This window comes from Brienomyrus brachyistius, chromosome 22 (assembly GCF_023856365.1).
Source record: "Brienomyrus brachyistius isolate T26 chromosome 22, BBRACH_0.4, whole genome shotgun sequence".
Lineage (NCBI taxonomy): Eukaryota > Metazoa > Chordata > Actinopteri > Osteoglossiformes > Mormyridae > Brienomyrus > Brienomyrus brachyistius.
In genome coordinates, this window is record NC_064554.1 from 8,623,039 (window position 1) to 8,638,493 (window position 15,455).

The 15,455-nt window shown below is 45.8% G+C and overlaps 1 protein-coding gene across 1 annotated transcript; it reads right to left on the reverse strand.

Annotated features, from left to right (window-relative positions):
- Positions 1-231: 231 nt before the first annotated feature.
- Positions 232-14,902, reverse strand: LOC125718473 (equilibrative nucleoside transporter 4-like). Its single transcript, XM_048992331.1, is given in 12 exon segments — positions 232-850; positions 1,431-1,638; positions 1,640-1,672; positions 1,854-2,041; positions 2,755-2,869; positions 6,001-6,257; positions 6,868-6,942; positions 7,033-7,161; positions 8,001-8,114; positions 8,269-8,400; positions 9,154-9,400; positions 13,684-14,902. Coding segments are annotated over 11 exon segments (1,548 nt in total). The 5' UTR covers positions 9,317-9,400; positions 13,684-14,902; the 3' UTR covers positions 232-716.
- Positions 14,903-15,455: the final 553 nt, after the last annotated feature.

A 15,455-nucleotide genomic window follows, 5' to 3' on the forward strand; every position in this document is an offset into this window, starting at 1 on the left:
GGACTCGCCGTCCCGGAGCGCGGATTCCGGCAGCGACTCGTCAGTCCTGACTGCCTTTGGATGTGGAGAATTGGTTCCTCCTAGTCTGGTACGGTGCCTGCATTGTTAGGAGTCTTTGTATCCTTTCAATAAATGATACATCAGTGATGAAAGGTGTGCGGGTGCTGAGATGCGTTGCAGAACCACGCATAGCAGACACACTCACGCTTTACGCAGTCAGAGACCAAGGAGTACAAAAAGATGGTTTTATTATTTACACAGAATGACTTCGAGACCAGAGGAGGAAAGGGGTTCGACGTCCATGGCAGCTTCAGAACCAGCTTGCACATACCAGCGTTATTTATATATTTATGTACCTGTTTTTTTTTTTTTGGAGTCTAATCCGGGAGAACCCAGAGGGGGGGAGACGAGAACTCAGCCTCAAATAGAGCGGTTTGAAAAAACCCATGTCCAGGTGAAACCGAAACGGCGAAGTAGGTCAAAGGAAGGACCTGAATGTGCAGATGTCAGAGAGCGCCGTGGCCTGGAGAGCGGTCCAACGCGGTGGTACTACAGGATAGCAGATGCGCGAGTGCGTATGTATGGATGCGCTCCGACGCCAATGAGTTGACGTGTCTAAATATGCACGGTTACACAATCAAGTCCAAGTGAGCACTAGGGAGGCTCAGTGCGGCGTTTATACCGCGGCTTGTAAGGGCGGTGGGGTGGGGGTCTCCTCAGTAACCTGAGGTGAAGTTCCACAGTGCTTCTGAGTGGGAGGCGGAGCCTTGAGCCGTGAAACTGTAGGCGAAGTAGGCAACTGCAGAGCCCAACATCAGGCCGGTCATGTAGGACACGGTCATCGTGTTCCCTGTGGGGCAGGGGGATGGCGGGGGAGAATTTTTCAGACAGGTAAGAATGCAAGTGAACATTTTGTGTGATGTTCCCTCCTGTAATACATCTGCTGAAAATTCAGCCCAAATCCCGCATTAAAATGGAGCAGGCAGCATGAAATGTAGAGTATATATAACAAAAACACCACCCAAATTCTCAGGAGTCTGTCAACAGTAATTCATAAAAAATACAGACCTCTACATGCCTGTAAGGAAATGTTTTCCTTAAAAATTACCTTCTGCAATACGATATACCGGATATTACTGCTTGAATCAAATTTTGCGGGGGGAAATGATATCTCAGTTGAAAGTCCATCAGTGGTTTTTAAAACTAGGCTTTTCAGACACACACGTAAACTAAGTCAAAGCTACATATAGCATGAGATGTACAACCGCACATTTCACTTTGGGCCTGTCACACGCAAGGCTTGAGGTGACATGCACAGGTTCGCTATAATAACCGGGTGTTAAAATGACACACAGAGGTCGTGACCTCATTCCCCTGTGCACTAGCTGTGAGTGTGAAGAGCCCAGTGCAGGTGGCGTGCAAATGCCCACCTGCCAGCTCCCTTTGCTCCGGCGGCACCTTCCGGGCGGCCAGGATCATGGGCACACTGCCGAAGTAGCCGTTGCTGATGCCCATGAGCAGGGAGAAGAGGCAGGGCCAGGCAGGGTGGCTGAGCGTGGGCCTCTCTGCCGGGTAGACGCACATGATGAAGAGGGGGATGAAGACCACGCGGAAGGAGGAGAACAGCAGCAGGCGGGCCGCCTTTCCAGTCGTACGGCACGGCAGCCAAGATCTGGGGAGATTGGAGGACGGCGGGAGTCAGGCTCCTCCCATTCATGGCCTAATCCCTCCCCATAAGTGACTCCCCAGTCAAGGCTCAGCAGAGGCCCCCCCACCCAAATCAGGCTCCTTAACCACTTTCACGAGACCCCGGTTTCTCCGCGTCCTCACCGCCTGCGGTCTCCCGCACTTACTTTGCCCACGAAGTCTGACATGTTGAAGACAGCCATGATGAGAATGGGCAGCCACTCCCCCAGCGTGGCGTTGCGGATCTCCGACTCCAGGCCCGGAAACAGGCAGAGGGTGATGAAGTAGGTCACCGCAATGGAGAGCATGTAGGCCCAGATCACGCGGGACACCACGTAGCGGTGCAGGATCATGTCTGTGTCACCAGCAGGGGGTGCAGGTCAGACCCCCGGTTGTCATGACAACCACATATGTGTAGTGCCCCGATAGCATCATAATTCATACGTTTTGTCTTAAATTTATTTTACATGTTTTTACATTCCAGGGTCTCAAGAAACACACAATATCCAGATGGGATCTTTAATTAATAATCCCTGACAGATGTGTTGATTAAATGCACTGCACCATTCAATTACTTTAAACCACATTTGTTAATTGAAGACTACATTATTTTCCTTTTTTAAATTGATTTTGTGTCAGGAATAAATTTAATGGCTAAAAAGCCAAATAGATGTTTCACAATGTTTTCTGTGTGCCCATTATAATGATGAAAATGATTCATTTGCTTCATTATTTCGATTAATCTAAGGTTACTTCATTTCCCTGGTGTTTAAGTAACTAAAAGATTGATTAATCTAAATTAAGTTAATAGCTAATTCATTCAAGGGATGCACTTGTAGCTTTTTTCTTATTTAGTCTTGTTTAATTTAATTTAATTACTACGGTGAACCTTCAGTTATAGCATAGTGTTTACTGTGATTTGAAATATGTGGTACATTTAATCAGCATCTCATAGAGGGAGGATTTACTATCACCAGACTGGAACAAAATCCATAATGTCCACTTGCTACTGCTGGACCTGGGATATTGACCTCTGGTGTTTGTCACATTAATGCCTATTTTGCTTACCTTTCACTGTAGGCCAGCTTGTCTTTATTTTTTGTTTGGGAACGTCAAACCTCACGTAGGTCCCGCTGCCGGCCAATTCGCCATCGGCAGGAAGGACGCCCAAGGCTCCATCATCCTAACAGCAAAGACAGCACAGGTCTGGGTCCTCCAAGTAGAAGCCATGAGAAGCAGCTGGAAGCTCCTCCCCTTCCAGCCCGTGCCCAATCATTTCCTCTCTCCTGGTAATCAAGTACCACCCTCTATGACATCGCTAACAGTCAGTACCAGGTTGTGCTTCTCTAATCTATTAGAAAGTTGCAAAACCATTTTAAAAACCCGGTACAGCAGAATTACATTGGTTGGTGAAACCTTTCGAGAACCGTGCAAGATTCCGCCTTCGCCTCTTTCATTTTTGTGGAGGCTTTCCAATTCAGTCTCATTTCTGACTAGCGCTGTTCCTCTGTCAAGGCAGAAAGACAAACAACAGTGCCCTCTGACATCCAAGGAACAAAACATTATTTCATGCCAGGGATGCGCTGGGCTGTGCTGTGCTTATCTGACAGCTAAATCTCAGCAACTGCCTGGGGGGGAGGGGTGTTTCAAGCCAATAACTGAGACAGCAACGTTTCAAGGTAAACCCAAACAATCCACCAAATGAAACAACCTTCCGAGATAAATGATATTAAAAGGGGATAAACAGACTCTGGCGCTCACATGATCACAATTGTCAAAGAGGCGGCCATTTTAGGGAGGACGGATGGAAAGATTTTCAAATGATGGATTATTTAATTGTTGAAGGAACACAGTTTTTTTTTGCACCAGAACACAGTACCAGCCTTCCCTGTCCAATTATCAATGGTGTACCGCCTGGCTGGACTGGGAATTTCTTTTCTGTGTTGTTTCTAATTCCCAGTACTGCATGTATAATTGAAATCAGTCCACATTAACAAGTGGGATTCTCTGCTGGCCATTTCAGAGCTATTCTTTAGAGCTCAAAATTCATGTTAGTGGTTTTAAGGGTAGATAAAAAGGCAGTCTGTTCATTGTTTTGCTGTCATTCAGTTGAAATTTGAATTCACTATCACTCTGTCCACGCACACCTTCAAAAATAACCTTCTAAAGCCTGGATTAATGAGGTCGTTTATATATTTATTTATTTTTCCCCCCACTGTAAAAGTAATTATTTTCCTCAGCGTGTGATAAAGGAAAACCAGCCCCCATGTCTGGACGTTAACGTGACTTTTAGCCTTAAAATGGGGAAACTCCGTTGCCAACCCGACAATTAACGGGAAATTCAGAACAATAACACAGTAAAACGTAACTTGGTAGCGTGTTGTGAACATGGGCCCCTAAACCGGCTTCAAACAGGAATAATAAGTAAATGCCAAAAGCCTTCTGGATTTTTCACACCAGTAAAGTCAAATTTTTTAATAAACGCGTCACGAGCTGAACAGATCCGGGTATTGCTGCAAATGCTGATCACGGCTAATAGATGATAAGGACCGAGGCAGCCAGCATGCAGCCTCCCTGCTCGTGACGCACTCACAGCCTGCACACCGCCCTGTTGTTATGGCGACGCAGGGCTCTGGCAGGGGCGTGGCGTTTGGCTGGGGATGCACAGCTGGCGCCCATACCTCAATAAATTACCAGATAAATGCCCCCCCCCCCCCCCCCCACCCACCCACGGAAAGGAAGAGCCGTGTTACAGACCATGCATTACTGTATTTAATTCTGCAGTCACTTTAGCTGCTCAGCCTCTGTGACTTCGCTGTATTGCTCACATACTTCACCTTGGCTCAAAAACACTGTCACAAACATTCTCCACCCTGTTAGATATGTATGCCAATCCTTTACAGAGATACTCCACCCTGTGACATAGATACTCTGCTCCCTGACAAAGATTCTCCACCCTGTTAGATATGTATGCCAATCCTTTACAGAGATACTCCACCCTGTGACATAGATACTCTGCTCCCTCACAAACATTCTCCACCCTGTTAGATATGTATGCCAATCCTTTACAGAGATACTCCACCCTGTGACATAGATACTCTGCTCCCTGACAAAGATTCTCCACCCTGTTAGATATGTATGCCAATCCTTTACAGAGATACTCCACCCTGTGACATAGATACTCTGCTCCCTGACAAAGATTCTCCACCCTGTTAGATATGTATGCCAATCCTTTACAAAGATACTCCACCCTGTGACATAGATACTCTGCTCCCTCACAAAGATTCTCCACCCTGTTAGATATGTATGCCAATCCTTTACAGAGATACTCCACCCTGTGACATAGATACTCTGCTCCCTCACAAAGATTCTCCACCCTGTTAGATATGTATGCCAATCCTTTACAGAGATACTCCACCCTGTGACATAGATACTCTGCTCCCTCACAAAGATTCTCCACCCTGTTAGATATGGATGCCAATCCTTTACAGAGATACTCCACCCTGTGACATAGATACTCTGCTCCCTCACAAAGATTCTCCACCCTGTTAGATATGGATGCCAATCCTTTACAGAGATACTCCACCTCTGTGACATAGATACTCTGCTCCCTTACAAAGATTCTCCACCCTGTTAGATATGTATGCCAATCCTTTACAAAGATACTCCACCCTGTGACATAGATACTTTGCTCCCTTACAAAGATACTCCACCCTGTTAGATACGTATGCTAATCCTTTACAAAGATATTCCACTCTGCCATTTAGATACTTAGCTGACTTACAAAGATACTCCACCCTGTGACATAGATACTCTCCTCCCTTACAAAGATACACTATACAACCACTTGGATACACTACTCCCTTACAAACTCCACTCTGCCTCTTGGATACTGTACTCCCTTATAATGATACCTCACCCTGTCACATAGATACTTTACTCCCTTATAGAGATACTCTGCCCTGCTACTTGGATATTCTACTCTCTTATGAAGATACTCCACTCCGTCACTCAGATATTTCACATCCTATCACATAGATACTCTACTCCTATGCTAAGGTGCTTCAACCTGGCACTTAGTTACTTTACTTCCTTACAAAGGTACTCAACCCCACCCATTGGATACTCTACTCCCTTGCAGAGACAGCCCACCCTGCTACTCAGATACTCTATTCCCTCCATTAGATAATCAATTTTCTCTTTCACCCTTATTCCTTAACAGATGCTAAAGTCGTTTACACCGCATTTTTGTAACCAAATTTAAACTTATCCAACTTAGCATTTTCTACCTAAAGAAAAACTTACGAATCTTACTTCCTCTGCGTTGACATCATGGTGGACCTGGTATCCGGTGGCCCGGTCCGTGTGACCTTTGACCTCGGTGCGACCCTGGCGGGCAAGGCTGGTGTAGTACCGCACGAAGCGGGTCCGACGCACCAGCAAGTGCAGCATGAAGCAGGTGAGCTCCATGCAGATTGAGATGAGGAAGAAGATGATGGTGCTCTTCCTCTCGTTTTTAATTAGGAGCTTGGTGAAGATCCGGCTCAGGGATATGATGACGCCCGCAGTACCTGCGTCCACCAGGCAGCACGTTGGATTAGTGAATCTCTGATAAGAGACTGATTTCTTCAAGTTTATTTTAAGTACCAAACCAGATGACTATATAATAATAGTACTACAAAAAACATACTAAAATATCTGTCTTTTCGTTAATTTTTCTTTTTTAATAATTTTAAATGTGGTCCTACAAATCAAGGACGTGGGTTCGATGTCAACACTGATAGGAACCAAATCAGCCCCGAAGCCTTCGCACAGTATAGGTAGGTGTGTCCATACCCAAATCTACACCCTTGCTATAAATCTTTCCTATTTTCATTGTATGTGCATTTATGTTCCTAACAAACCAGGACAAACAGTGGGCTTAGTTAACTTGGCTGTAAAATACAAATTGTACCCGACAGATGAAACGTTTTGTTTCAGAAAATACAGCAAAACAATCAGATAAAATGTAAAGGACGCAATAAATCAACACAGCTGACTAAAGGACCCCTCTGCTACAAACGCCATGGATTTGACATTTGGATCCGTGGTTAGTGATTGGATACAGCAGCTCAGGGGCAGCCTGTGGGAAGGAGGGGGGAGGGTGGTGATGAGGCCTGGAAAGGGTGGGGTCTTACTCACTCTCTCCGGTCATCACTCCTTGCGTGTACCTCTTTGGAAGCATCCCCATGTAGCCGTAAAAACTGGACTGCTGAACTGGAATGAAAAGAGGGGGAGATCAAAGCACAGGGTGGTGCGGGGAGAAGCTGGTTCCCTGACTGAGCAGCAGCTCCCAGGCGCGGTTACCTGTGCATCCAAAGGCCACCACCCCCACCGCCACCAAGTTGATGACATAGGACTGCTTGTTGGTGAACTGCTCCAGCCAGACGTCACAGACACCCACAAACAGCAGTGGCCCGAGAGCAAACAGGTAGCCTGCAGGTAGGCGAAGGGAGCGGGGAGATTGCATTAAGTTCACTCTGTCACCTGTGGGGATAAGCCCCTCCCCCAGCAAACTTGAGAGCTTGGTGTGACCTCAGACACGTTGAGATACTCCTGGGATTTGTCCCTGTGTCCCTCGTGTTTTAAAAAGCCATCTTAATTCACCCCGCTGAATTCACGAGTGGCTACATTATCAAAAGCCTTGCGTTATTACTCGGGAAAACACAAAGGGTTTTCTGTTCCAAACGCATCCTTTGATCTCATTAGAACTAAGGCTCTATCTCTGCTCTAATGGAACTGTCTTGGTCTGCCATGTGTGCGATTTAATGCTCTCTGCGCTGTTGAGAGTATTAATAACTCAGATATTCCATCAAGGCCATTGGATACAGCTGCTTTTGGGCTGTCGCGGCGATCCCCAGCCAAATGTTCTCTTAACTGCGGCTCACACACATAAGAAAAGCAGGTCTTCCATTTGTAGCTGATCCTGAGTTGTTTCGGAAGACCAAGGTCAGTCTGATGGCGATGGCTTCCCCCATGACAAGCAGCATTAATGGAGTCCAATGAGTTCCTCAAGTTCCCAAGACACAGGAAGGACTTGGAAGGACCTATGGTTGAATTCTTATACATTCTCTTTGATTCTCCTGAAAGACCTCAAACGTTAGGAAGCACATCTTCTCTAATATGACCCACTTAATTACGATACCCATTAATAAACCTATAGAGTTGACAATCGTCAACCAAACAACTACTTGCTGGTATCGTTGCACTAAAGAAGCATTCAGACTATTGTTCCAACAGACAGGTGATATTGGAGATGGTCCCCTATCACTCACCCACAGTGATCCGGGTATGTAGACCCAAAGTCTCCACCAAGGCATTGTTCAGGACCACCGCCAACAAGGCCACCAGGATGTATGTCAGACTCATGTCAAACACGATAGACGTTCCTGAAGGACCAGCAGAAGGGCAAGAAGAGAGATCACAAAACTTAGCCCATCGCTAGTTCCTCATCAACTGTACATTTTTCACAATACATTTCAGAACCCCCCCGCTCCCACCCGAATGCCGTCAGCCCACTGAACCACAGTGGATGATGCGTACCTTGGAATTTGTGATGTAGGTAGTCCACGTCAGTGATGAAGCTGTTGTAAGGCAGCAGGAATCCAACTCCGGCTAGCAGCATAGCAAAGTATATCCCATGGTACCGGTCATCTGGTGTAGGCTCCTCGAAGACTTACCATGGTAAATCAGAGGGAGGAGCATGTCATGAGCATCCCAGCTGGGATGAGGAGGGGGGACTTTTTATTACTTGTCCTCTTGGAGAACCTTTAAGAGGTAGAACCGTCTCCTGTTCTGTGCAGGATTACAGGCTTGCGTAGACTGCATCTATAGCAACCACAGCCACTTCACACATATCCCATAGTACCGCTTATGGGCTAGGGTTTTTTTTTTTAGCCAGCTCACCCCACCCATCCCTATTCCACTGCCTCTAGGAGTCTCAGCCTTGGAGCCCAGTGCTAGCAGTCATTCACGACAGCCTCAAAAAGCAGGGTATGCTTACTCCTAATCACTTGACTAGGCCTCCTTTGGTAATGGCCCTGGTCCATTAGGGAGCTTGTTCCACGTTAACAATCCAAAGGAAACCCACAGCGGCTCCTTCGACACGATGATCGCAGGGCTCCAAAAAGCAGCCAAGCCTCTGTATTTCGAGGCCCAAACCAATGGCAGGCGAGAGTGTATCTCTGATTTATTCTAATCCTGGAGGATGAGTCTGGGACTGACTGCTGGCGCGTGGGGGACTCAGGGAGCAGATGCAGATAGAGGATCAGCTTTCTCCAAAAGCCGAGACAAATTACCATACAAATGGCTCCATATCTTACAGAGGCTGATGGTACTGGGGGGCAAATTGATCTTCAGGGGCACGTTCAGTCCACAGGGCAGCTCCACCCTAACCCTCAGGCCGTGACAGTGATGGCGGTATCTTACCCGGCTCTGCAAAGGTAAGGATCCCTCTGTCGGGAACGTCTTTGGCTTGGAGGTCCTCCTCTTCCAGCTGGTAGCTCTCAAAGCTGAAGCTCATCACTACATTTCCCTCCGGCGTGGTGATGGGCGTGGTCTGCCGGCGCCTTTCCATGCCGTTCGACGCCATTCTGAACCCGGCCCAGACCCCACTGTCTCCCAGCTCTGCCGTGGTTCCTCCCAGGGATGTTAATATGAGAGTTCCTCCTCCCTCCTGGGTTGGGGGGGGTGGGAGGGGGGGGCGAGGGGGTGCCAAGAGTCACTTTAATCCTAATGAACGTTTATTCCTGGCTTTTATTACTGCTAAGAAAAATACTACATTTCAAACCACACTTTTTAAATATGCCAGATTAATCCTATCCTAAATAATCCAATTAATATTTATAATTTAAAAATTATTTATACAAAATTTTTGACATTGAAGTCTTAGATAAAACTCAGACTAAAATATTTAAAACTTAAATAAATAATGCATTCTTATGCAGCAGATGTTTCAGATGAGTTTCGCTTCGTTTCAGGCAGATTGCTGGAACGGAGTGGGAGTGAAGGCGAGGTTGAGATGGGGAAGGTCTGCCGCATGCGTTTAAGGCTCCATCGCGGTCCCACACGAATGCAACTACGAGAACAGGATTTTAAAGAGGTGACAGACTAGGCAGAAGGTGGTGCCTTTGATTTACAAGGTGCCCAGCTGGCGGGGGGGGGGGCGGGGGGGAGGGTTGATGACGTCTGGCAGGACAGGACTGCCCCGCACCACCAAGGTCTGCCAGCGCTACTTCTCATGCAGAATATGCCAGGAGGCCTGGCAGGGGTGCCAGCCAGCGGCACAGTGGGTCACGCCAAGTCAGCTCCTTCCAGCCTCCATTTCATTTGCTGTCCTTTGATAACATGCGCTTCATTATGGTAAATGTAAAAATGCACTGAGCCAAAATGCGATCGATACTGAACGGAGGGGAAACTGCAGCGTGCACATTACTGCCATGTCCCATTAGACTGCACTGTACCACCTCCACCGCAGGCACAGGGGGCATCATCTGTAACGCGGGCTGGCAAACCGCTGAATATTTACATATATTTTACGTGGCATAAGAAATATACTTCTTGGGCTCTATATATAGTTCAGCTTCATAAGACACACATTTTTGATTTCGCAGAACAGGCACTTACACGCAAAACAAAACAAAACGAAAAAAACAGGAATGATTTTGGTTGGACCGGAAAGACCTTGAAAGAGAGGATTCCTCTTGGGGGCCCTGCGTTCTGCGTGACCGCGGCTCTGAAAGCGGGCCACCCTCCCAGCAGCGCCTCGCCTTCCCGGCTCCAGCCCCAGTGAGACCCCCAGGCTTTGCAGGCACAAAGCAGCCTCAGCTTTCTTCTGTTTCTCTTCTTTGCCTCCAATTTTTCGCGTGTTCCTCTCTTTTATTTTTTAATGTGTGAAACACTCACACTGCTGCCGCATTTCTAGTTGTCCCACTTTTCCGATGAAACTATTTTGGTTTCCCTGTTTGTTTTGTGTTTCGAATTGGATTTCCGGGACCCAGCTATTGAAAAAGCACACAGCGACTCTGCCATCAACTCTTTGATAAATTGCCTGAGCTTCACTTTTCTGACTGCCTTCTCAATACTTAACTGCGACACAGGCAGGCGGCTACGGAGGCAGAACCAGGTCCTGGCTTGCCGCACTGTGGTGTCCAGCAGATCCCTGATAATAGATCACACCGCAGATGAGGACCTGGGTCTCCTGGACCCTGTTTTAGGCCCGAGCACCCCAGCCTTGAAATAGCCGACCGCTTCCTCTCTTTCGATTTGGCAAAGTATAGGAATGCAAAGTCACGACAGGCCACCAAGCTCCCAAACAGCTACACTACTGCCTAATTTTTTGTTGAACCAGTGTTTGCTCTCCTTCACTCTTACTCATAATTGAGTCTTACCGCTACGGCAAGGTACCATGATGTGTTGCGTTTAGCCTTGTTACGGTATGTTCACACTGGGGATGCAAAAAAATAAACACACAACGAAAGGCGCAATGCTTTGTACTGCGTTTCTTCCCGTATTTTCATCTCCTGTTTGTCCATGTTCTTGTGCGTCTTTACACGTTTTCAATGCTGCGTTGTACTAGCCGTCGCTACGAATGTACATGATCGATCGTCCCTAGTGTTTATGGGAAAAAAGAGGGAAGGAAAAACATGCGTACAAACACATCGGAATGCATTTGCATTCATCTTTGATGTGTGCAGAAATGTGGGCAACGCGGCGCAGTAGTGGGGACATCATGCATAACTTTCTATGCGATGTATGACGTTCTGGTTGATGAAAAGTGCAGCTAAACGCCCTTATTGCGCCCTGGTCACGTTCTTTAAAGAAGTCTCCTAGTTACAGTCACTAATGCTCCATCAAGTTAGACCCTTACACTGCCCCCTTGAGGGCAAGGACTCTAAACCCTGTTGCCCAGGAAACAGACCAGAGAAGGTTTTATCTGAATGGACTTACTGTTTGTCAGGACTAAAACAAAACAGGCCTTAATTAAAACCACAGTAATTAGCTCAGTAGGAATAACTGTGCTCAATAAAAGTCATGTAGAAAAGTTGACACCCAGGATGGTCTATATGATAGAATCTATGAATATATGTATATATATAACACACATATATGTGATATAAAACGACAAGCCTGTAGTTCTTATTTATTCATAAGATCTAGAAATTGCGTCCAGCTGGAAGGTGTGAAATTTTCAGACACATAGGCGATCCCAATTAATTTTACAGCGGACAGCAAGGCGTCTGCGTTAGATGTGAAAACCTCCGGCCGTAGAACGACCCCCGACTTCCTTTCCGTCTCAGTTTTATTTGGCAGGATCAAAAACGCACCAACCAAAGCGCACCAGAGCCAGGCTTGGGAGGCGCGATGAAAGCCTTTTGTCGTCGCTTTTGCTTTTTACTTACGGAAGGGGGATGTTGAGAGCGGCGCTTTCAGAAAGACATGCCACTCTTTCATGGTGCATAATGTACCGCACGCTAAAGGCGATTTTGAGATGGCTGGAAGTCTGCGATGTATTATTCCTCAAATGCAGGGAACCAAATGTAAAAAGAAAAAAACCTGCAACAGGCGCATATGGTGACCGAATAGCTCACTGACTGGGGGCGCAGATGCATATGGATCCTGAATATGGTCACTTCATTAAAAGGAAAAACAAAACTGTATGCTTTGTCATTCTTTCACGTATTCGTACGGGGCGACGACGTAGACTGAAAATTCGACTTTTTTTTTTTACTGCATTACCACTGATGCTCGCCCTGCAGCACGGAGCCGGTAGATCGCAGAGCCCGGTGTTCCGAGCGCAGCCCATGCGGGTGAAATAGCGGCACCGCAATTCCCGCACGTTTCATCACCGAGTCCGATGTGCCACAAACTGACAAAACATTATATCTAAGCCATTTCAGCAGCAGAGGTCCATTGTTTTCCCCCGGCCCAGATGCCAGCTTCTGTTTTCCTGCGCACATGTAAGATGAGAATGGGATACAAGCAGAGAGCCTTACAGCCAGCTGTCTGGGGGAAATGCTAAACTGAGACAGTCTTGACGTGTTATTTGTTCATGGGGGGTGTTGAAAAGCGCGCGCGGGGGGGGGGGGGGGGGGGGGGCTGCCCCAGGTGTGTTCTGGTAGCATGCCCCACCCCTGCCCAAATAACGATCAGGCGTGGGACAGAAAACTTCCAACAGCTATACCTTTCGATAAATATATTATCAGTATACCAGTTATGTTAAACATTAGTCTTCAATTGACAACAAACAAACAAACAAACAAGGACAAAAAGCACACATGAGACGTCAACGCAAACATTTGTTGCTATAATAGGATAAAAAAAATACTGCCAACAGCCAAGTCAGGCTGTGTACTTTCCTATTAGAGAAGCTTGTATTGTACGTGATGTACCTCAGTCAAGATGAATCTTTTAAACTAGGTTTGATGAGAAAGGGGTTTATCTGCTGTCAGCGGAGGGTGGCGCTCATCATGTTCCTAAGAAGTATCCGAATGTTTTATGTAAAAGGTTAAAATAATAATACTAGTAAAAATATTCAATGGTATTGTAGTCCTCTCAAAATCTCAAGACTCAAGCGGTTTGTTAAGGTCAAGTGAAATTAAAATCAATCGAATATTCGTACAATTAGTTTTGATTAAAACATGCTTAGATCATTTTGAGAAATAACTGCGTTGTTATGACATTCATCAAAATAAAACAGTATTCTTTTCCCTAACAGGTAACATAAAAACCAATTTTTATTAATTTCTTAAAAATCAAAACTAAACTACTGATATTGTTTTCGTTTGAGTGCTCGGCGTAACAAATAATACACAAACATCGCTGTTTGATTAGTTGACCAAATGGCACATTTGAACTCCGTCCTGCTCGTACTTACCTACACGACGCGTCCTTATCTAGCCTTTATAATCATTTCATTGTGTGAGAGACCCGAGCCGCGCACAACAGGTCCCGGCTTACCTTCCGCAGACTCCTCGGCGCTTTCGCTTCCTAAAGATGTGGCTGCATTAAAGAGAAAAGCCGGGGACGCGTCTTATCTGCCATCTTCGCTGCGGGATGCAGCCTCCATCCATCGGGGAAATGTTCGTGTGCTGTGCTCGGCTTTCGAGCAAGGTGCACTACCGCCTTCCCTCTCTCCCACCCTCCCGTTTTCACGATCACAGATAGTAACTCGGTATTAACAGCAACGGGGGAACGAGTGTTTCAGCAGATTTAAAGGGTTCATCCGCGCACAGAGCACCCACCCTGTACATTTGCGTAGAATAAATACCAAGGAGATGTTTTCAAATGCACTATGGAACATATCATGCTAATTTAGGCTAAAATTAATTTTTCACCATTTATTTTAAGCGATTTCATATTTCATTCCTTTCCTTTTCATCAGCGCAGTGTGCGGTTCCGTCGTGCTATCGTGGAAATGAAGAAGCAGACTTTACTCACGAATTTGTCAAACGCTTATTTACATTTGCTTAATTTATTAACCGCGCACAGATGGAAAAGCATCTGAATGGAAAAGGCGAAAGCTTGATAAATAGCAACGTAGCCTATTTACACAGGCAGGCGAGCTTGCAAGTCTTGGTTTACACATGCATGTATGAATACACACACTAACACATATATTAATACATGTACATATATGATTGTATACGAAATAAATCCGGGATGTGTTCTTTTAAATATTAATATGTCATTGTCGCGTGACAAAGGGAACAGTTGTACATCCCACTGTTGTCTTTGGAGCCTTAAATTCTGATCGCTGTTATTGCTACGTGACTAGATTTAAGCCTAGATTTCATTCTGGAACCTTCCCCATCACAGTCCTCAAATCTCCATATTCACAATAAGCACTTATGTTTGTCCCAGACCCCGTTGTCATCCCGTTAGTGTCACCAAAGCACAGGACGGTGGCGTGTCTCAGCTGTCAAATTGCGGGGCTCCTTCTCTCCCCAGGTCCCACCGCATCTCGCCCGGCTCATGCTGCCTTTGCTCAGATTTTAAAGGTATCTATCTGCTGACGGCATCCTACATACAATGGGTTCTGGAAATATCCATTTAGATGCGTGATTTAGAAGTCTTATCGCTTACTGCAAGCCATGGCGGCAAAGCGATGTTCAAACAGGCTCCATATCCAGATGAAGAAACGGGTCTCACGTGTGTAGGGGTCACGTGTCCTGCTCTCTGAAGGCAGGTTTCAGCTGTATTTGATCATGAATATTTAGGCCTACAAACAAATTATTTTCGACATGAAAGACAATTTTTTTCCATCAAAAATGAACGGGGTACCAATAGACTGACAACTCCCTGCCAGATTGATGAAAAACGATTTTTTTTTTTCAGTTACAGGGGAAATACGTTATGAAAAAAGATAAAATTACATTGCACATTCACTGAAAGATACCTACATATGAGAACTGAAACCCGGGGATCACCAACCTGTCTGCACTTTGATGAAACGTCTGTCAGAATCTGCCGTGGTGTTGGCGTTCACCCCTGTACAAAGGTGTTATTAATTTAATCTTGTAAGGTTCTTCATGTTTTTATCACAAGAACATAGAACATATGTGTGTGTTGGTTATGTTCTTATGTTTATAGGCATGCATATGTATGTAAGCATTCATTCATACATACACACATTTCGCACATGCTGAGATTTTCTGCATTTGCATGTTACTTAGCATTTATTAAAAATAACCTGAATATTCTTTACTAACAAATAAATTTACAGTATATTT